Here is a 20,678-nt window from a genome sequence, read left to right as displayed (position 1 = left end):
CTTTACTTTGCAGAATGGGCTGTGTTCTGCCTGTCTTTATTAATGTGGTTTACATGGCAGTTGGTTTCAAATAAGTACAGTAATCATGTGTTCCTGAAATCTGCATTTCTGACCTCTGAAAGTCAGAGCTGGGATGACTTTTCTGGCCCTGTGGCTCCCAGCACACGGTGATGGTAGTGAGCCATGGCAGGGAGCTCAGACAGCAGGAAGAGCTGAGGCAAGCAGGATGGCAGGCAGGAGAATCCTTGGCCTAATCCCTGCACTGACCCTGACAACCCTCTGAGGCCTTGGGTAAATCCTGCTGGGAGGCTGGAGCCCTGAGGGCTGGGGGCTGCAGGAATGGTTCCACTGGGCTCCCAGCCCTGTAGGGGTTTTCTGTTGTTCTCTTGCACATCTCTTTTGGTGGGTTGGAAAATCTGAAGTGGTTTTCCCCAACTTGGCTGCTACTCATGATGAGAAAGGGACTTTTCTCTGGATGGAGCAGGTGGGCTTGATCAAAACCTTTGAAAGCCACCACGAGGTTCTGTGTCCAGAGACAGTTTCCAGAGCAGGATATGGAGCAGAGCTCGGCCCATCCACTGGCACCAGTGTGCTGCTCTGCCCCAGTGCCATTGCCCAGCCCGTGTCCTTGGGGAGCTGTGTCCTGTCCCCCAGCTAAGATGGCATTATCCCAGCCCCAGCACTCTCCCAAGCAGATTAGCTGTAAGACCTTAAGACAAAACAGCAGCTACGCACCCCACACTGCACACTGCTGAGGATGCCTGCCCTGAAGACCCTGCTGGCCCTGGCCATCGTCACGTCCCTGGCTGGAGAAAGTAAGTGTCCCCTGGCTCCAGGCAGCACAAGGTTGGGTAAATCGCTGTAGCTGCTCTTGCGCTTGCTGCTGCCCTGTCCCTGTCACCTGCCTCGGGCTGGTGTGTGCCCAGCGGGCCCCTGCCCCACGCTGCTCCCACCCCTGCAGGAAAATAACGTTTTGGGGAGGAGGGTGGCTTTCTCCTCTGACTAGCACCAAGAGAAGCCCCTGTCCCTTGCCTATCTGCCACTGGCACAAAGCCTAGGCATGCTGTGCCCAGCAGGGAGCACAGAGTCTCTGGTCTCCAGCTCTGATGGAGGCTCCTGAGCCAAGACCCTGCAGCTTCTCTTGGCTAGAGCTGTGTTTCCCTGTTAACTCGTGGTTCCTCCAAGGCATAATCACAAAAAGCCATTGTAAAAGGTAGGGGGGAAGCTGCACTGCTCAGAGCAATGCCATGGAATCGGGGCAGCTCTGGACACTTTCAGGAACTTTGGACCTAGGCAAGAAGAACACGACTGTATTTTTAGCTCAGGGCAGATGAAAGGCTGTCCCGTGCTGTGGGGAACAGCAAAGGAGACACGGCAGAGCCCAGCAGCGGAAGCCGGGCCATTGTGGGTTAATGGAAGGCGCTTACTGGCATCTGACCCCATGAAATCCCAATTTTCCCCATTCACGGGTTTTCTCTCCGAGATGAAGGTGGAAGCTCTGGGCCGAGCCGGCCCCGCTGCCACGAGAGGGCTCTGCTGTCAGCAAAGCAGAGACGAGTTCCACCTCCAGCACCAGCGCTGGTTTATCCGGCCCCATCAAAACCGAGGATTCGTCATTTCAGGCAGGAGCAGGATCTTCAGGTTTGGGTTTTTCTGGGGTGTGTGTATGCTTGGAGGGGTCACACAGCTCTTGCACCACTACCAGCTCTGACGCACAGGAGAGAGGGGCTGGCTGCTATCCAACCTGCCTGTGGACCTCCTTTAAGGACGATCCGGAGATGGCTCGTCCCTCCCGACTCACATCTGCCTGGCACTTTACTGCCTGTCACCCTGCTTGTCCCCAGGCCGCACCCTCGGGCTGAGCTTCCGAGTACAGTGCAGAATGTGGGAGCTGCTCCCACAGGTTGCATGGATTCTCCCTTCTCCCTCACAAAATATTTATTAAAATGAAATCTGGCACAAGAAAACAAAGATCTATGATGGTTTTAAAATATGATGTCTACCTATTTTTACTGTAAAAGGAATTCCAGGACTATCAGGGAGTCTTTGCAGGGCAAGGACTCGGCAGAGCTCATCTGCCAAGTTTAGCTCTCATCATTTTGAGTCACACTTGGAAGAGTTTTGCATTAATTTTGTGGACAGGTGAGGCTCAGTCCTGCATCCTGCTGCACGCCATGGCAGGCCTGGCTCACGGCTCGATTCTGTCTGGTGCCAGCCCTCACCCGTGACCTCCCTTGTCCCTGGGCCAGGGGCCACCGGTGTCTGTGGAGACCCACAGACTGTCGGGGCACTGGGGTCTCTGGGACAGTGCATTGCTGTCACTCCTCCTCCTCATCTTCACCCAGGCAAGGCTCTGAAATGCCACAGATGTGTCGCATCCAACGAGAACGACTGCAGCCAGCAGGGATCGCACAGCTGCCCCCAGTACGCCGACGCCTGCTCCACGATCACCGCGCCCAGTGAGTCCCTTGGCTGGAGGGCCTGGGGGCTCCAGGGGGAAGGGGGGTAGGACCGTAAGGTCTTGGAGGGGACCAGAGGGGCTGGGAGTCGGAGGGCGAGGAGAAGCAGGGAGCCTGAGGCAGAGCAGGCGGTAGCTTCTTGCGGGTAGGAGCGCAATCCTGCAATTCCGCACCCGTGCCGCACCGAGGTGTTCTTTATCCCGTGCCGGTGAAATCCGGGTTCCCGGGAGGGCCTGACCCGTGTCGCCTTGCCTTTCCTTGCAGACAGCGTCATTAAGTCCTGCTCCTACAAGTCCTTCTGTGACCAGGCGCGCCGCGGCGGCTCCGGCGGGGCCACCGTGCGCTGCTGCTTCACCGACGACTGCAACGGGCCGGCGCGGGGCTCCCGGAGCGGCGCGGCGGCCGCCGCGCCGCCGCTGCCCGGCCTGCTGGCCGCCGCGCTGGCCGGGACGCTGCTGCTGGGCCGGCCCTGAGCGCCCCGCGGCCCGGCGCGGCTGCTCGCTGCTCTAGCCTAGGGACGCGGGACGGCTCCCATCGCCGCCAGTCCAATAAACGCTGCCGCTGAGAACCGCGTTCGCAGCCTCTCCTTGGCAGGGAAACCAAAGCCGCGAGAGAACGCGCCGAATCGAACCGGTTCGGCTTCTGGTGCCGCCCCGGAGGGCTTCGCTGGGCAGAGCCTGGGATCCCAGCGCACCTTCCCTCCCCGCTGCTCCAACAGAGATGCTTTTGGGCTGCTTTCTGCAACCCGAGGCTCGCCTGTGGAGAGACGTTTCGGTGGCTGCTAAGACATGGGGGGGATGTGAGGCTGCTCTGTGGCCTGGGGCTGTAGGTGGTCCCACAACTCAAAGCTCTGCTAGAAGGACCCCCAGGAGTGGCCCGTGAGGCTTCCTTTCGTGAGGGAGAACGGTAAAAGTGAGTGAACGGTGAGGAGAACAGAAAGGGGAATGATGAAGGGAGCGAAGGATGGCTGGGACCATGAGAATTTGACTGCAGGAACTGTAGTGCAGGGGGAGCAGCAAACAGCAGCTGTCTGCTGGAGTCTGCCTCAGTCAGGACATGAGGAAAAGGGGAACAGGTACTGAAACTGAAAAAAAGCAAGTTTGAACAGAAGAAAATAAATAATTCAGCATGTGCGGATCCAGCCGTAGAACTCACAGCTGGAGGATGCTGCTGGAGCAGAGACCTCGGTGAGTGCTGGAGGGTGAGAGGGTCAGAAGTCCTGCAGAACATGGACATAGTCTTGTGAAGGTCAACGTGTGCCTAGAGGGGCGCTGGGCTGCTGCCGCTGGAGCGGAGCACGTGGATAGCAGATTATTCCGTGTCTGCTGTGCATCCTGCTATCCTGCCCTCCCCGGGGCACACAAAGGGTGTTCTGCGCGGGGCTCTGGCTGCTGGTGGAATCTCCAAAGGTCCTGGAGCAGAGACGTGCCCTGCCCCAGACTTCCCTCATGTTCCCTCATCTGCTGATGGGGTGTCCCAGTGAGTGCCAGGGTCTGCTTGCACCCCCCCACATGTTACAGCAGAAAAACGCATTGGAAAATCTGGGAGAGCTGCCAGGCTCCCGGAATGAAGGGAAAGCAGCGCTGTGAGTCGCTGCCGTGTGACCGTGCCCGGAACCCAGTTCTGCCCCGGGCTCCGACGGGTCACAAGGGCTGCGAGAGCTATGAAAATACTCCGTGGAACAGTTTAGTCTTTGCAAAGGGAGGGATGGGAAGAGAGGGAGGCAGCGATTGCGGGGCAGGGCTCGAGATCGCCGGGATGCCGGGAGCAGGCAGGCAGCAGTGGGAAGGAGCGGACCAGCGTGGGACGGACAGGGGCTGCGGGTGTCCGTGAGCAAGGTCCCCGCGTATCCTCGGCGGCGGCAGCACCACGATCGGTTTCACCCGCGCCGGGAGAAAGTGCGTCGGGGCCAGACGGAGTTTCGTAGAGAAAGTGCGGCTTCCCCGGGCCGGCACGGGGGAGGCAGCGGGTGTTTCCTGCTCCCAAATTCACCCCGAGCTCACTCCCAGCAGCAGCTTCCCCAAGAGATGCTATTGCACGAACGGCGCCCCGAAGTGGGCGGCTCATCTCCGTCAGTGCCAGCCTCAAACACCGACCGAGTGGTTTTGTGTCGGGTCTGGGGGAATTCACCGGGGGGGGCCCGAGCTCGGGGCACGCAGAGGACCCGCAACAGGCTGGCACTGGGAGCGCACCGGGCCGCCCCCACCCCTCCCCGCGGCGGCGGCCGGGGACCGCGGCAGGTGCGCGGCCGGACGGCGATGGGACGGAGGGACGGACACCGGCCCCCCGCCCCGCGGAGCCGCCCCGCGCCCCGCACTCACATCCGGGGCCGGGTTTGCTAATGACAGACGTAATTAACCCGGAAAGAAGCGGCGGCGGAGCCAGGGCACACCCCCTCCGCTGCCCGTCCGCCCTCCCAGCGCTGCCCGGCGTGCGCAGCGCCCGCAGCCCGGCCGGCCGCCCCCCGCCGCCCCGGCCATGCGCGGGGCGCGCAGCCCAGGGACGCCGCGGGGTAAGTGCCGCCGCGGGGACACGCGTGGCCGCCTGCAGGCAGCGCTCGCCCTCGAGAGACCCCGCGGGCCGGGCTGGGAGCCCTCGCTGTCCCGTCCCCGTCCCCCGGCCCCTGCCCCCGAGTCCCCGCGTTCCCGGGCTGCCGGAGCGGCTGGAGGCGTCCGTGCCCCGCGGCGCCGGGGGCCGCTGGGGAGGTGGTCCCGGGGCTGGTCCCCTCGTCCTTGGCGGAGGCTCCGGTTCCTGCAGCTGGATCATCCGCGCCGGGGCTGGAGTCGAGCCCTCCCGGTGCGAGCGGCTTCTGCTCGACGGCTCCTGCAGCGAAGCGTCAGGGGCAGGGGAGCGGGAGGCAGCGAGGGGGGCGGAGGGGTCCCCGTGGAGCTCCGGAAATGCTGCAGGCACCATCCTCGCCGAAAGTCTGGGGATGGAGGCAAGCGTGGGGCGGGGATCAGGGGTTTGCAGCTATTCTGTGTGTTCTCCGAGTCTCTGTGGCAGATGAAGAGCTGTATCCAGCCTCCTCCTCCCGACAGGCTGATAGTTTCATTAAGGCAAATATCTGCAATTAGTAGGAGAGAGTTGCTGGGCGCTGCCTACCCCGTCTGTCTCGTGGGTCGGGACAGACGTCGCGGGGTGAGCTCCGGGAGCTCCTCTGCAGCCGCAGGTGAGAGGAAGTGGAGCTGCAGCCGCTGCGGGCACTGGGCAGCGCAGGTCCCGCCCTGCTGGCATGGAGAGAGGGTCGTCCTGCACCGGCACGGCTCGGGTGGACAGGTGTGAGAGAGGAGGGCGTTGTGGCTGCCCACAGGTGCGATGGGTGCTCTGGAGGGAGGTGCCGAGGAGATGCCTCCCGGCAGCACAGCTGTGATGCTCCAAATGCCGGGTCTCCCATCGCCTCGCGTTTTCCTGCTGCAGAGTGCTCCTGGCTTGCTCCTGTGGCTGTAGCTCTGCCGGGGCCGAGGAGGGCACCCTGAGGTGCTTCCTGGAAAGTCTGGCTGTGTGGCTGCACACGAGGCCTCTGAGCCACCCCTGGCTGCAGCGGGGACCTGGGTGCTGCATGGACAGTGCCCTGCCCCTCCTGCCTCTCCCTGAGGAGCACTTCCCTTTTGCTCAGGCAGGCAAGGGGGTGGTTTTCTGTAAATGTTTTTCTGTAGCCCAATTGTTTGCCATGTCATTCACTGAGTCAGGAAAAGGGTGTCCTCTTGGGTGAGATATTGTGATTGAAACAGCTGGCAAGTTGGTTGCTTTACAGGTAGGAAAGAGTCCTGGAAATTTCTGATACACTTCACCAGGAAACTGAGCATTTTCTGGCCCTCCTGGATTTCCTGAGCAGGGTGCCCCACATGTCAGCACAGCTGGAGATGCTACTTTTATAATTTTCTTATGGAAAAGTGCAGTTCTTGGTGGTTCCAAAGACTGACCATTTGTGTTGTGTGGGCAGTGGGATGAGAGGGGACAGGAACCCAGCTGACTTGGTGCAGAGTGTGGGACAATCCCAATCTCCTCTCCCATCCCATCTCCAAGTGCAGCCTGAGGTCGGTGTGCACAGAAGGGCTGAGCTGGTTTGTGGTCTCCCAGATGAGCCCGTGGTAATGAAGGATGGTGGTGGGGGGACACAGGGACTGGGGGCTCATCTCTGTGCTGCCTGTGGCACCTTCTGCTCCTTCCTCATCTGTCGCCTTAGCAGAAATCTCTAACCTTTGCTGTGAGCAGAAAGAAGGGTTTATGAGGTTTGGTTTGAACGTGTTGGTTGAAGGTACCTAGGGATTGGCTTTCCATGTGCTTCCCCACCACAAAAATAACCCCACAAAAAAGCAGTGAGACTTGAAGTGCCCTCAGAAACCTTTGTGCCAAGGCGCTGTCGTTGGTCTAAAACAACCTCTCCCCCTGCAGCAGCACGGTCCCCATGAGCCAAGATACCATCTCTGAAATGGTGGTGATAGATTGAGATCCTGACTGCAGGTTGACTTGTTTTCTGCCCCCTCTACCTTTGCAGCTGCACCGCAGCTCTTGCACAACCCTCACCTCCCCGGGCCCCACTCCACTGCAGCTCAAAAATAGTATTTCCTCCTTTTCTGCATGAGTTCTTTTATTTGTGTAGCTCTGCTTCTGGCACCTGCGTGATCACCACTCTCCTGCCAGACAAACCACACTGGGTTCACTGACATCCTTTGGGTAACGGCTGCTCTCATCCCTGCCCTGCACCCTGTGCCGTGGGGAGACAGCTCTGCCCGGGCAGGGGACATGTCCTGCCCAGCCTTGGGGTGCTGGTTCTGCTCCCCACGCAGGCTGGAGGTGATGACAGCGTCCCCACTGCAGCCAGGGGCCCTGACGGAGACCTCCCGGCTGGGGGGCAGTGCTGGGGGGGGTCCGTGCCCTGGCAGACCTGGGGACACAGCGTGGCCCTGCTGTGATGGGTCATTGTTTTCCCTGCTGACTCGACATCCTGGCTGCACAGATTTTCTGCTGGAGTTGCAGATTGTTCCCCGTTTCCTGGGAGTGTGCTCAGGCTCCCTCTCGCATGCTGCTTTGGGATTTTTTTCGCCACAGTTCTCAGGGATCTGGTGTCTTGTGTCAGATCCTTTGTGGCTGCTCTGTCCTCCCTCATGGGGTTTGGTGGCTCTTGGGGCTGGGAGTGGTGGGTTGGTTGTTGTCCCTCCCATCTCCCTCTGGAGAGCTCAGCTGTGGCCGAGAGGCTGCGCTGCCATCCTGGAACACCTGGCTGGGACGGGGTGGGTGTGGGGGCAGTTCCCTGGGGCGCAGAGCACCCACCTCCCCCTCCTGCCCCCACCCCACAGGGTGATGCCAGAAGGAGCCCGGCATGCCGTACCTGGACCGACAGAACCGTATCTGCGGGTTCCTGGACATTGAAGAAAATGAGACCTGTGGCAAGTTTCTGCGGAGGTATTTCATCCTGGACACCCAGGCCAACCACCTCCTGTGGTACATGGACAATCCTCAGGTGGGCACGTGTGCCGGGTATGTCCGTAAAGTTGTCAGGGAGTCTGTGGGCACGTCCCAGCCTCCCTGGAGCAGGCATCTCCTCCGGGCCTCCCCAGGTCCCTGCCTGCTGTGTCAGTGTCCTGTGGCTGAGCGTGGTCATGACCAGGCTCCAGCCCTTCTGTGACCTCTGTGGTCTCCAGGACTGTCCCAAGGAGCAGAGCAGAGCTGGTCTCCCTGCTGAGGGGTCTGAGCTGGATCAGGTGCAGCACAGGGAAGTGGCTGAGGACAGCAGCTGCTGCCTGACCCCAAGGGCACAAACGACAGGCTGGATTGCCCTCGCCACCTTCTCCCTGTCATTTACCTCCCACTGCTCGTGCTGTGTGTTGCAGAACCTGGCCATTGGAGCAGGTGCTGTTGGATCTCTGCAGCTGACCTACATCTCCAAGGTAATGTTGGGGTGGGGCAGAGGGAAGGTGAGTGCTCCCTGCTTTCCCCTTATCCTTGTGGCATTCACAGGAAAGGCGATAGCTTGCCCTGGAAGCACCCAAGGCCAGCTCCTGGTCCTGCCTGGGCTCGTGGCCATCTCCCTGGGATGAAGCCTGAGTGGGGCTGTGGGAAGCAGGGAGGCACGCCGTAGCACAAAGATCCTGGTGCCCGGACCACCAGGATGGCCACCAGTTCATCTTCACCCGTGGAGTGGTGAGGGATGGGGTGAAATGCTAGGCTGCAGGAGGAAGAGGAACTGCTCTGCTGTGAGGAAGGACACGGGGTGGCCGGGACTGAGTAGGGACAGGAGCATGGTGTCATCATGAGCTGGGTACGGAGCTTGCAATCGGCTGGGCAGTGCTACGGGAGCTCTCCCCTGTGCTCAGAGGGCAGCACCCTGAAGGATGAGACCTTCTGGAAGCTCACTCGTGTGTCTCGAGGCTGTTATCCAATCTGCACGGGAAGGCAGGAACAACAAAAAGAGCAAAAGGCAACAACAGTTGCAGGGCTGGTGACTGAGACAGTGGAGCTGTGGCTGTGTGTGGAGAGTGGAGCTGCCTCCATCCTCCTCCTGCAAGCGGCCCCTCAGCTGCTGAGGGAGTGGGGGGCTTGTGGCTGCCACGCCAGGCACAGCTCAGCTTTATCCTGGAGCTGGATATAGCATTGGACAGATCTTCCTCTTCCTGCTGAATCATGATTTATAAATTAAGCGCAGATGAAGCAATGCTGGGAGGCTGAGCCTTCCCCATTTTGGAAAGAGCCACACAAATTACATAGGTTTTAGTTTAAATGAAAATTGCTGCAGGACAGCATTTGGTCACAAACTGCGGGGTTGGGTTCTGTCAGTGGCTGGAACTACCAACATTAAATATACCAGAAAAATGGAGGTTTGCTTGAGAAAACATATTTAAAGCATTATGGACTGGCTTTGAAGCAGGAGGACTGTCAGAATAAATACTCCACGAATGCTGTTTGTGGAGCCTCAAGGAATATTATCCTTATATAAATTATACCTACTCTTCAGGGAAAAACCACCACTATTTCCCTTCAATTCTCTTAATTGTTGATGAGAGTGACTGTGTTAATCCAGGAGAATGGATGTTTTCAGGTCCTTTGAAAGCTTTCCATCCTCTGCTGTGCAGCTCAGCCAGTGCCTGAGGGGCTGCAGGGGATGAAAGTCCTGACCTTCCCCTGGGACCCAGCACCCTGTGCTGCATGTGCTCAGACACGGGCCAGTTCCCTTCAGCTGGCACAGCTGTGCTGTAGCTCCAGCTGCCCTCATATGTGTGGGGTCCTGCTCAGGGGTCCTGTCCGGGGTGGCAGAGCCCAGACAGGGAGTAGGGTGGGTGGGTGGAAACTTCCAGCTCTTGTGCCCACCATTGGCATGTGCTGTTAGCTCTAATTTTTGCCCTGATTTGCTCTGTCGCAGGTTAGCATTGCCACCCCGAAACAGAAGCCTAAAACTCCATTCTGCTTTGGTGAGTTGAGTGGGATCTTGGTGGGCTGCGTGGGGGGACACCCTGCCAATAGGAAGCTGCAGTGTGGATGCCTGCCCCATGAATCCTTGTCCTTCCTCCTCTGGCAGTTATCAACGCTCTATCCCAGCGCTATTTCTTGCAAGCCAGTGACCAAAAGGACCTGCAGGACTGGGTGGAGGCACTGAACAGGGCCAGTAAGATCACGGTAGGTTACTTAATGCTGTTCTCAATTGTTCCCTTCACCATCCCCAGGGATCCTTATGGTTGAGGCTTACTTGTGTATCTTCCTTTGCCCTCCCAGCCCAGCTGTGGGGGACAGCAGCTGTGGCCCAGGAAGGTCCTGTGGGGAGCCATGCACATCCCCTCCTGCTCCAGGCCCTCCTCCCCCTATTGCTCCTGCTGGCTGGGATCTGGCCCAGCCAGCTCCTCACTGTGCTCTCAAAGGGTGGCTTTATTGTGCTTCAGTAACTTTTTTATTCCGTTTTTACTCTTCCTGGAGCACCGGCTCGGCGAATGCCCCGTGCTGTGGGGCACGGGGAGGCAGGCTGTGCCTCTGCCATCTCTGATGTGCTGGTGTGCTCACAGGCCGTGCGCTGATGGGCGCTGACCCGCGCCCGGGCTCTGCGCCGCGCAGCTGCCGGCGCTCCGGGCACCGCGGGATGTGCCACGCTCCCCCTGGGCAGCGCCGGGGCTGGGCTGGGAGCTCCAGGATGGCTCCTGCCCGCACAGGGGGTCCCTGGGAAGGGGCTGGGGGCTTCTGCTGAAGTGCAGTGAGCAGTGGGGCCAGTGCATAATGTGAGCAGAGTTTTACTAGGTCATGCACCGATGCGTGTTGTTTATGGTATGTAAACTAAATGTAAGGAAAAATAATGTGAACACTTTGATTGGGGCCTATCCATGAGTTTTTTCTTTAAAATCCCTGGAGTGCCATGGTGTAGTCTCTGTGGGAAACTCATCTTCCAGATCAGACCTAGCTTGTATTTTTTTACTCTGCAAATACAGTAAGTGTGACAACCTTTGCACCTGCAGCGGCCAGACTGCTCTGGCTCATGCCTTCTCTTTCTGGGTCCAGCTGATGCTGGCCACAGACTCCATCTCCAGAGCTGGCCAGAGCTGTGGCCAGAGCCTGCCTGGTCTCTGTCTGGGTGTGCTGTCAGCAGTTTCCTCCAGGGTCGCTGCCTCTGGGGCAGGGGGATTCTGCCAGGCTGGCAGAGGTGACAGGAGAATGAGATGCATCTTCTGCTTGTGCAAGAAGCCGTGGTGGTTTCCATGGCCTGATTTCGGCCAGCCCTTCCCGGCTCTGGCTGCGTCCCAGCTGGGCGACCGGCTCGTCCAGCCCTTCAGGGAGGAGCTGTCACAGGCTGCTGGGAAGCCCAGGGCTACTGGGATGTGGGTGATGCTGCCACTCTGCCCTGCTCTGTGGGGAAGGCAGCGGGGGGTTGGCATTAGGGGAGCTGAAGTGCAGGGTTGGGAAGGGAAACTTGGAAACTGCCCTTTCTGTCCAGAGCCAGGTGCCAGAGGGAAGGAGCTGGGAAGGGAGAAGGGAGGATGGCAGTGCTGGAAGCCGTGTTGCTGCAGCCCAGCCTCTGCCCAGGGGTCTGGGGCCACTCACGGGGGACACAGCCAGCACTGGGGTCGCAGCAGAGCCTGGCTGTCCCTGCGGCCACGTGGCTCAGCCTCGTTAGCCAGACCCAGCTCCTCATTAAGCTTGACTGTAAGTGGAGCGGGGACAATTAAAGGAGCAAGTGTCCCACAAACTCACTGAGCTGCAGAGGCAGATCACAGGCGCCTGTGAAGGGATGCTTAATCACTGAGCTCCTCTCATCTCTACTCTGGGTGTCTCCTGCACCCAGGGTGTTCCACACCCTCCCTAGCTGGGGTGCTTGGCCAGTTGTTGTTTTCTAAAGGGATGTGGCTGCATTAGACAGAGATGAGGTGCCCAGTGCAGGTGTGGGGATGCCCAGCATGGTCACCCTGTTCCACTCATACCTTCCTTTCTCCCACAGGTGCCAAAGGGTGGCAGCGTCCCACCGGCCACGGAAGTCACCAAGGTGGTGTCCCAGGCCCAGGAGAGGAAGCCCCAGGTGGCCTACAAAACCGAGATTGTTGGGGGGGTAGTGGTCCACACACCCATCTCCATCAACCAGGTGAGGTGGTTTGCACTTTCATTTCTGGAAACAGTGTGCCTGCAAACCCTCTCCCCTGCAGGTATCAATGGCTGCTCTGAGCACCCTGAACACCTCTGCTTTTTCTCACTCGGAAGTACAATGAGATGAGGGGGTGTGAGGAGGAGGAGGTCATGGATCTGCTCGGCCTCCTGGCCATCACCATCCACCCATGTGACTTGAGTGCAAATCCTGCTTAGGTACCCGGGGCAGGGGAACCCTGTGTTGGGTGCCCCCAGCACAGCAGCCACAGGGACTGTCCCAGGGAGGTGGGCATCACTTGTCATGGTCTGCATCTCCTTCCCTGGCACGCAGCTGGGTGTGCACGTGGCCATCAGCATCTCCCATGTTTGGGCACTTGTCCAGCTCTGGGTCTCACTTCAGCTCTTATCAGTGGCAGCACTAAAAATAGAGTAGAGAATTAGATCATTGCAGCAGTTTCTGCTGGCAGATGCTTTTAACACTTCCCTGGCCACAGGGTTCAGCAGGATGCAGAGGTGCACGGAGGGTTGTGGGGTGCAGAGGGGTTTTTTGGAGGTGGTGCATCAGCTGCCAGAATATTTCCGTGCTCTTGCTGCTTCCCCCATGTGAAATGGCCATTCCCCTGCTGCAGCTTCCTGGGCGTGTCCGTGGTTTCCTGGCTGTGCCCCAGCCGGTGCTGCCCCAAGGCTGCAGTCCCACGCTCTGGCTGCACCGCAGACCGGCCGGGAGCATCACCCCGGCTCCTGGGCCTGTGAGCTCCCGGCTGCAGGAGTGTCCCCACCTCTGCTCGGACACCTCTGCTGCCACGCCTGGCAGAGCTGGCACAGCCCCGGGCCCGGGCGTGGCTGGCCCCCCCATCCCCGTGCTGCAGCTGTGCTGCATTGCTCTCCGAAGGGGCTGGGCAGCACTCTGAGGCCAGACAAAAAGCTGCTTGTCTGTCCTGGGGACACGGAAGCAGCAGTGGAAGGTGCTGGGCGGGCAGGCTCACCCAAACCGCAGTCCCCCGCTGCGGGGCCATATAAGGCTGGCAGTGGCCAGGGCCACCCCGCTGCCATGGCAATGCTCAAACCTCAGCCGGGCGGGAGGAAGGGCTCCGAGGGATGGGGAAGAAGCTGAGTGCAGAAGATGTTTCATCTCAACCATCCTCTGCTGCGGGGGCGAAGGGAGGGCACTGCTGGGATGGTGCTGGAGGCAGGTCAGGTCTGGCCCTTGGTGTGCACTGGGGTGTGCTCAGGGGAGCCAGGGGTGGGTGCTGGGCATGTGGTAATGACCACAGCCCCTTTGTGCTCACAGCACTGAGCACTGCATTGGGAGGGACAGTGTGGGCCCAGAGGAGGCACAGCTTCCCTTCCTGAACTCCGAACACCCCAAGTATCTTTGGGAGAAGTTGGCTCTGAAAATGAGAACCAGACACTTTATGGCCTTTCTGAGCAATTTATTCCTGTGGTATATTGCTTTCTCCCGTTGGAAAGCATTCCTTTCTAACTTGTGTTTGTCTGGTGGTTCTTGTTCTCCTTGTGCCTTCGGTGGTGCAGTCGAGTCACCTCTTTGTGCAAGACGAGCCAGGCGGGTGGGCTCTGTTAACTCCCCTGCTGCAGGGGATTATCTTCAGCCCTCAAATTGCTTTTCTGCAGCCCTTCTGATATCTTGCTTTTAACAGATGGCTGCAAAACAGTGAAAAGTACCAGGGCAGCAGCCCAGGAAGCTGCACACAAGGAGAGAACATCAGCTCTGGGCTCTGGCTCATTCCCTGCCCATGTTCAGCACTGCCATGAGCCCTTGGCTCACGCATTTCACTCGGAGCTTGTGTCAGGTGGCTTTTCTCTGCAGCTGGGGGTGCTGCTTTCCAGCAGGGATGCCTCCCTGCTGACGGGGCTGTGTTCTCTCTGCTGCAGGACGGGGAGGGCGGCGAGGCGGGTGGGCACCCTCTGCTGCGGCGCTCCCAGAGCTACATCCCCCCCTCGGCCACCAAGCCGCCCGCCGGGCCAGCCCCACTCAAGAGCGGCTTCTGCGTCAAGCAGGGCAACGTGGTGAGTGCTGGGCACAGGCTGGGGCTGCTGCAGGGGTGCTCTGGGTGCAGGACCTCGGCAGAGAGAGGCAGGGCTGAGCACCGAATCTCCTGCTCTTTTCCAGAGGAAGAGCTGGAAGCGGCGGTACTTTGTTCTGGATGAGTTTTCTATCAGCTACTACAAGTGTGAGCAGGTAAGCAGCTCCCCTGGGACGCTGAGCAGGGCTCTGGCACCCTCTGGCTGGCACATGCCAGCCCCAGGGCCAGCCAAGCCCTCCACTGTCTCCTCTTGCCTCTGCAGGACAAGGAGCCTTTGCGTTCGATTCTCTTGAAAGATGTTTGCAAGACCCACGAGTGCCTGGTCAAGTCTGGGTAATGCTCCCACCCATGTTTCCTGCCGTGGCCCCAGGCTGGCTCAGGCCAGAGCAGCCAGTGGGAGCTTGGGCTGCTCCAGCTGCTCGTGGGAAGCAGCTCTGTCTTGAGATGTTTGTCTTAAACTAGCCCAGGCGGCTGCAGTGTCTCGGGAACAGGTTATTGCAGCAAACACTGATAAAATCAAAGTAATGTAAAGGCTTGCAATGAAAAATAACCTAAGAAAACAAACCTCTTCAGCTAAAGTAAAAATATGGTGTATTAATGTATCTCTGAGCTGTTCATTCCTAATAAGTAATAGCAATATGATACTGCTGGGAATGCAGTGGATTATGGTGGTAGAGGGCAGGGGTTTGTTGGCTGATGGTAGAGCTGAGGGGTTTCTGGCTGGAGCTCTCTGGGGATCTGGACTCTTCTGAAAATCCCAATGAGATCCAAGGTTTGCCTTCAATATGTTCCTCCCTGGCACACTCCAGAAATGAAGATAAATAGAGGTTTTTTTTCTGTCCGCCATGGCTGCTCGGGTGTGACTGTCTCTTTCTCACTGTTTCTAGTGACCTCCTGATGCGAGACAACCTCTTTGAAATCATAACGAGCTCCAGAACCTTCTACATCCAGGTGAGCAGCTGAGGCCAGGATAATTTTTGGGGCAGAAAGTTCAGCTCTCGAGAAATGGGCTGTTCCCCACAGCCCTTCGCCAGTGAACATAGGCAGATGGGGCTGTAACACACGAGTGTGAGGGGAAACTGCAGGGGGATTCACTTCTGCCTTGGGATTATTTATAACAGGAGTGGAGCAGGAGAAGGCAGAGCTGAACCTTGGGAATGCCAGGACAGCTCAGCCTCACTGGGGCTGCTGTGTTTGCAGGCAGACAGCCCCGAGGAGATGCACAGCTGGATCCGGGCAATCACAGGGGCAGTGCAGGCCCTGAAAACCCGCCCCAGGGTAGGTCACGTACCTTCTGTTTCATATTTAGTGTCAAGTGGAGATTATGCCAATGTGCAAGATATTTATTTCGTGGATTGTCTAACCAGCCTCGCTCTGCCATGCCCCTGCAGGAGATGTCCTTTATGAGATCCACCTCTGTGGCCAGACCCGGGGGCTCCTCGGGCCCCTCGCAGCCACGGCCGTCGGCGGAGGAGCGGCGAGCCTCGTGCAAGGCGCCCTCCACGAGCTCCTGGCAGCCCTGGACGCCGGTGCCGCAGGCCGAGGGGCAGCGGCCGGCGCTGGGGGGGCTGCCAGCCCCGCTCAGGGACTCGGTGTTCGTGCCAGCGCTCTCGGAGTGCCAGGGCAGGGCCGTGCCCGGCACACGCCTGCGGCACCGCTCCGAGCCGCAGCACCTCAAGGAGAAGCCATTCGCCTTTGACCTGGACGATGAAAGTATCCGGACCTCCGACGTCTGAGCGGCCACCGAGCCACTCCCGGCTCCACACACCGTCTCCCGGGATCCCTGTGGGTGGTCTGGGGTAGGCCAGGTGGTCCCTTCCCTCCACCACAGCCCTTTCCTGCCACGCAGGATCCGTCTGCACCCACACCCTGGTGCCCTGCTCTGCAGGGCGGGGGTCCCTGGCTGCTCCTGCCCAGGCTTGGCCCCAGCGGTTCCCTGTCTTGGAAGCTGCTTCCGGGCACTGCCGGTGCTCGCTGTGCAGGGCAGGAGATGCTGGGGACCTGTATGAGGAGACATCTTCTGCAGTTGCATCATTTCCCCCACAAACCAGGTCTGGAGGAAGTGGCAGGAGGTCTCGAAGGCATGAGGGGGAGTGTGGCCTTTCTTGTGTTTGTAAAATGTTTCTCTCCCCTTTGCTGCTGCTCAGATTCCCCAGGGCAGAGCTGGGAGCTGCCAGCCTGCAGCTGCCCACACAGGGCACTCGCTGCAGTTTCCCCTTATGGTGACTTACTCCTTCAGAGACGGGATCTTCCCACTGCCCACACAAGGGTTTATCAGCAATCTGCTGGCTTTTAATTATGTCTTTTTATACCTGTGGCTCCTGTTGAACCCTAGCCTGGGCAGGTGCTCAACCCCTCCAAAGGCTTTTGGTACTTCCTGAGCATGAGCCAGGGCAGGCAGCTGGAGTGACAGTGGCTCCCAGGTGGGAGCAGCCTCAGTTTGTGATGTTGGTTTTGCACTGCGCACACCTCGGCACAGGTAGCTGTGCCAGATGGTGAAGGGCTTTTAGTAAAAAGCAGTGAATACCAGCCCTGATGGAGCTGGCCAGACTTGTCCGGCCAACTCACTCACTGCCTGCCCAAGATGGAAACCAGCAGGAGTTTCTAGAGCAATGTGAATTGTCATTTCCATAACCAAATGAGCTCCTGTAGGTGTGATAAATAGTGTGTAGAAAATCCAGGTGTTCCCTCAGCAGCGATTGTCCAATATCTTCACCCCGCAAGTGGGTGCAATGCCCGCGTGCCGAGCGAGAACTCGGCTCCCCTTTCACTTCCCTGGCTGTGACACATCCTCTGCTCTGCAAGCTCAGCCCAGTGTGTTCCCCGGGAGCAGAACATCTGGTTTGTCCCAGCCCTTTTGGGGCTTCCAGCTGTTTGACAGCTGTGCCTCAGCCTGAGCCTTGATTGTTCCTTCCTGCCTCAGTCCCCGTGGGAGCTGTGGGGCTGCTGCAGGATGGGCACAGTGCTGGGACCCCCATGCCTCTGGGGGAGACAGGAACAGGCTCCCCTCCCCCAAGTTCAGGGGGAAGAGGGTCTCAAAGGGGATTGTGTGGAGGTGCTGGAGGACACAGAGACCATGAAAATGAGTGGGAATCAATGCAAATGGTACAGGGCGAGTGTTAATATTATTTAATTGTAGCTATCTAGATCCTGCTGTTCCTTTTTCTGCTCTTTTTTGCTTTATTTGCACTAGAGTTTTAAACTTTCATTTTTAGGCTGACTTTGTGTTTGGCTCCTAACACTGTTTCAAGAATGTTTTAGTAGTTTGGTAAGCCCATCCATCAGAGAGTCACAGCGTTGTGATCTTAGTTTTGGAGAGCAGGGGATGCAGAGGGATGATGGTTCTTTGTGCAAAGCCTTGGAACTACAGACTCCTGAGTATTCCTGGTGCTTGATAATTGCAGTTTCCTCAGGCCTGGGAAGGTAAAGCAGAGGCTTGTTGCACAATTAAGGTAATTATCCAGGAGCAGAAACTACCAGTGGCTCCAGCACTATTGCAACATTCCTCTTGCTCGTTCCCACCCTCCCGCATCCCCAGGACAGCACAGAGGCTGAAGGTGAGGTTCAAACAAGCGTGGAGCTCAGCTGGGCTCCAGAGCTGTCCACAACAGGGGTGGTGTTGGGAGGGAGGGATTTCCCTCCCGTTCCAGAGGGCTGGGTGGGTGCAGCCAGACCTTGATGGAGCTTTGTGGTTGTTTTAAAGCAAACTGGTTTCCCCTCAGCTCTGTGTTCGCTCCTGGCTCAGGCGTGGATGGACGCATCCCCCTGGAGCTGCTCCCTCCCGGATCGTGTGCTGTGGGGCTTTGCTGGGGGTGTCTTGTGGGGGCAGAGCGGTGGGAGAGAGGGGTTTGCTGTTCCTGCATGCTTCCAGATGTTTTTGGAAGTCTGGCTGGGGATTCCAAGTGCCCTTAGGGCTGGGGCCCTCGCGGGCAGTGCTCCGTGACTCCCGGGGTGGGGCTGCCTGCCTCCCACCCCTCGCCTGTACATGCTGCAATGCCCTTTATGCCCCATGTTTTTAAATAAAGAAGGAAATCCCGATTACTTTCCCAAGCTGTGACTTTGCACTGTGTTTTGGGTGAGGGTTGCTGGGGGGGTTGAGTTCTGTCCCAACCCGTGTGGGGGTACAGAGTACAGCTGGGGAGAGCCCAGGAGCACCAGTGGCTGCTCCCCGTGCTCACGGTGCTGCTGCCCTGCACAAGGGAGGGAACAGTGCATGGCGAGGGCAGGGACATCACAACTCCTTCTGGATCAAGGTCCCACAAGTTCCCTGGGGAGGAGGAAAGTTGCTGGACCAAGGTCCTGCTGTGAACTGCCAGTGGGGGCTGGAGACTTGGAAGCTGTTAATGATAGTAGTGGGCCTTTTCACATGGGATTGTTTTTTTTTTTTTTCCTTTCTGGGTTGCTGCAGAATTTTTTCCCCTCCATGGACTTTCCAGCCCTGTTGTTCTGCTGAGGAATGGCATTTTCATGACAAAGCTGCCCCTGGCCCCCCAGCTGAAGCTGCCAAACTGGGAGTGTGTGTTTGCTGTTTTATCTCAAATGTGACTGGACATTTGCATACACAGATTTTGTGTCTGGCTCTGGCTGGGACTTGTTGCAGCTTCCTTTTCCCATTTTATTCAGCTTGGTAAGTTTTTAACCTGCAGCTGGTGGGGCTTCCTCTTTCGGGTGTGAGGTTCCTGCACCCTTTGGGTGCTGTAGGTGCCCTGGGCTGGGGCTGGAGCCAGAGGGGTGCCTGGCACACAGACAGGAACCGGCCCATGGCAGCTATGGCCCTTTCCCAGCTCCCTGACTGCTCGCAGATGTCAGGTGGCCCTTGACCCCAAGGTAACCAGGGCTTAGGACTCTGGATTAATGGGCTGGCTGGGGGGGCTCAGGGCTAAACCATGACCCCGTGTGGCTGTGATCTACTAATCCCCAAAGTACGTGGAGTCAGCTTCTTCCAGATTTTATTGTTTGTTTGATTCCCTGTGTTTGCAAGCTCTGATTTCTGAAGCTGTCACTATTTGCAGTGGGATGCCAGATTATTTTAAAGAAGCAAAATAAATCCTAAACAACTTTGCGTCCAAGGCTGGTACAGTCATTATCAAGAGTTAACTGCTGTGCAGCCTGAGTTACAGTTCTGTAAGTCCACACTGAGGGAGGCACAGCCTGGGCTGGTGCTCAGAGCGAGCAGAGGCAGCCAGGGGCTGCAGCTGGGGCCAGCCCTGCCCCTCCTCAGTAAACGGTGCACCAGTTGCTGCCATCACTGGGCATCAGCCCCCCGGTGATCAGCAGAATCAGATCCACAAACCACCAGATGCCCAGGCCCCCCAGGGTCAGCAGCTTCCCCACGGCGGTGCCGGTGTGGCCCAGGCAGAACCGATCTACTCCGAAGCAGCCCAGGAAGAAGGAGTAGAGCAGAGTGGTGATGAAGTAGTGTCCTGTGTACCTGCGAGAGAAGATGCAACGGGGTCAGGGAGCGTCAGCGCTCCCCGCCGGACCAGCCCTGCTTCCGGGGGGCCCGGTCCGGTGGCTGCGGGGGACAGGGGCTCTCCTACTTGACGCAGGGCCGGCTGCCCCGCAGGAAGCTCCGCGGCTCGGCGCACTCGATGCCGTCCAGCGCTCGGCACTGCACTCGCGTGTGATCCACCTCGCCGTGGGCCTGGCCGCCGAACTGCGGCGGGGGCAGCGCTCAGCGCTCGGCGGGGCCCGGGGGGCGCCGGCACCGGGGCCGCCCCCGCCCCTCCCTCACCTTCACGCAGCCGTGGCCCAGCTCCTGCTGTGCCGTGGCGTTCCCGCCGTGATCCACCGGCTCCTCGCACTCCACGAACTCATCGGGGCTGCGGAGAAGGAGCGGCGGGTGAGGACGCCCGGGAGCCCGCGCTCCGTCCCCGCCCCGGCCCGGCGCTCACAGGTAAGTGCACAGGACGAGCGGCGCCCGCGGATCGCTGTAAGCCCAGGCGGCGGCGGGCGGCCCCGGCGGCAGCTCCCGGGGCTCGGTGTCGTTGCCCGGGAGGCCGCGGCCGTGCAGGAGCAGCAGGTTCCCGAGCAGGAGGGCGGCCTGCCCGCACAGCAGCGCGTACCCCACGGGCGGCGCCATGGCGGCACCGCCGCCCCGCTCGGCCTCGGCCGCACGCCGCAGCCAATGGGCGCCCGCCGCCGGCCCGCCCCGCCGCCCGCAGCCAATGGGCGCTCGCCGCTCGCAGCCGGTCAGAGCGAAGCGGAAAAAGCTGCGGAAGCGGCAGCGAGGGGCGTGGCAGAGGGAGTGAGCCCCAGCCGGGCAGATGATTGGCTGCCGGGGAGGGCTGGCGGCCAATGAGCGAAGGCGAGGGCGGGGCGCTGGCTCCGCGCGCGGCGCGCGGGACCGAACCCCGGGGCCCGGCCGGCTCGGAGCGGGCCCGGCGCCTCACCCGAAGAGCGGACCCCCTTAGCTCCGGAGAAGGGCTCTCAGGGGTCTGTGTTGCCGGTAACGGGCAGCGCGGCGGCTCAGAAGCCGCAGCAGCGACTTGATTCCGTCCGAGCTGGCCGTTGTACTGCGCGGCTCTCACCAGTGGCACCCCGGCCTGTGGGAAAGGGAGGCAGACTGGGTTGGGGTGCATTTGTGCTCTTTTCCTTAGTAAATTGACTCCACTTT

The 20,678-nt window shown here is 59.3% G+C and overlaps 3 protein-coding genes across 5 annotated transcripts; 2 read left to right on the top strand and 1 right to left on the bottom strand.

Annotated features, from left to right (window-relative positions):
* Positions 1–88: 88 nt before the first annotated feature.
* On the top strand, positions 89–2,932 carry LOC144247743 (uncharacterized). Its single transcript, XM_085559093.1, has 3 exons — positions 89–815; positions 2,346–2,459; positions 2,724–2,932. Exons 1-3 carry the CDS (start codon positions 758–760, stop codon positions 2,930–2,932), a joined length of 381 nt encoding a protein of 126 aa, XP_085415219.1. The 5' UTR covers positions 89–757.
* On the top strand, positions 2,932–18,112 carry PLEKHA2 (pleckstrin homology domain containing A2). 3 transcript variants are annotated; one of them, XM_085559135.1, is made up of 12 exons: positions 2,932–3,646; positions 7,760–7,923; positions 8,294–8,350; positions 9,820–9,868; positions 9,976–10,073; positions 11,875–12,015; positions 13,911–14,045; positions 14,149–14,217; positions 14,325–14,395; positions 14,950–15,013; positions 15,263–15,340; positions 15,454–18,112. In XM_085559135.1, exons 2-12 carry the CDS (start codon positions 7,783–7,785, stop codon positions 15,796–15,798), a joined length of 1,248 nt encoding a protein of 415 aa, XP_085415261.1. In that variant the 5' UTR covers positions 2,932–3,646; positions 7,760–7,782; the 3' UTR covers positions 15,799–18,112. The 3 variants fall into 3 exon arrangements, with proteins under 3 accessions (XP_085415261.1, XP_031362596.1, XP_085415262.1); XM_031506736.3 differs by lacking the exon at positions 2,932–3,646 and adding an exon at positions 4,815–4,971; XM_085559136.1 differs by lacking the exons at positions 2,932–3,646; positions 13,911–14,045 and adding an exon at positions 4,815–4,971.
* An 882-nt stretch (positions 18,113–18,994) lies between these two features.
* Positions 18,995–20,165, bottom strand: TM2D2 (TM2 domain containing 2). Its single transcript, XM_021535860.3, has 4 exons — positions 19,957–20,165; positions 19,797–19,884; positions 19,603–19,718; positions 18,995–19,493 (listed from the first exon to the last, which is right to left on the bottom strand). The coding sequence occupies exons 1-4, from the start codon at positions 20,142–20,144 to the stop codon at positions 19,280–19,282; spliced, it is 606 nt and encodes a 201-aa protein (XP_021391535.1). The 5' UTR covers positions 20,145–20,165; the 3' UTR covers positions 18,995–19,279.
* Between the last annotated feature and the right edge of the window lie 513 nt (positions 20,166–20,678).

This window comes from Lonchura striata, chromosome 22, assembly GCF_050655825.1.
Source record: "Lonchura striata isolate lonStrDom1 chromosome 22, ASM5065582v1, whole genome shotgun sequence".
Lineage (NCBI taxonomy): Eukaryota > Metazoa > Chordata > Aves > Passeriformes > Estrildidae > Lonchura > Lonchura striata.
The sequence above is the reverse complement of the archived record's forward strand: the minus strand, read 5'-3'. Positions and strand labels throughout refer to the sequence as shown.

What these genes read in the sequence shown, in the direction of transcription:
- LOC144247743 (XM_085559093.1), top strand. Translation starts at nt 758, where the DNA reads ATGCCTGCCCTGAAGACCCTGCTGGCCCTGGCCATCGTCACGTCCCTG. An exon ending in CACGTCCCTGGCTGGAGAAA is followed by an intron (nt 816 to 2,345) that starts GTAAGTGTCCCC and finishes ATCTTCACCCAG; the next exon opens with GCAAGGCTCTGAAATGCCAC. An exon ending in CTCCACGATCACCGCGCCCA is followed by an intron (nt 2,460 to 2,723) that starts GTGAGTCCCTTG and finishes CTTTCCTTGCAG; the next exon opens with ACAGCGTCATTAAGTCCTGC.
- PLEKHA2 (XM_085559135.1), top strand. Translation starts at nt 7,783, where the DNA reads ATGCCGTACCTGGACCGACAGAACCGTATCTGCGGGTTCCTGGACATT. An exon ending in AGCTGACCTACATCTCCAAG is followed by an intron (nt 8,351 to 9,819) that starts GTAATGTTGGGG and finishes GCTCTGTCGCAG; the next exon opens with GTTAGCATTGCCACCCCGAA. An exon ending in GCTACTACAAGTGTGAGCAG is followed by an intron (nt 14,218 to 14,324) that starts GTAAGCAGCTCC and finishes TTGCCTCTGCAG; the next exon opens with GACAAGGAGCCTTTGCGTTC.
- TM2D2 (XM_021535860.3), bottom strand. Translation starts at nt 20,144, where the DNA reads ATGGCGCCGCCCGTGGGGTACGCGCTGCTGTGCGGGCAGGCCGCCCTC. An exon ending in CTCGTCCTGTGCACTTACCT is followed by an intron (nt 19,885 to 19,956) that starts GTGAGCGCCGGG and finishes CCTTCTCCGCAG; the next exon opens with CCCCGATGAGTTCGTGGAGT. An exon ending in TGGGCCACGGCTGCGTGAAG is followed by an intron (nt 19,719 to 19,796) that starts GTGAGGGAGGGG and finishes CCCCCGCCGCAG; the next exon opens with TTCGGCGGCCAGGCCCACGG.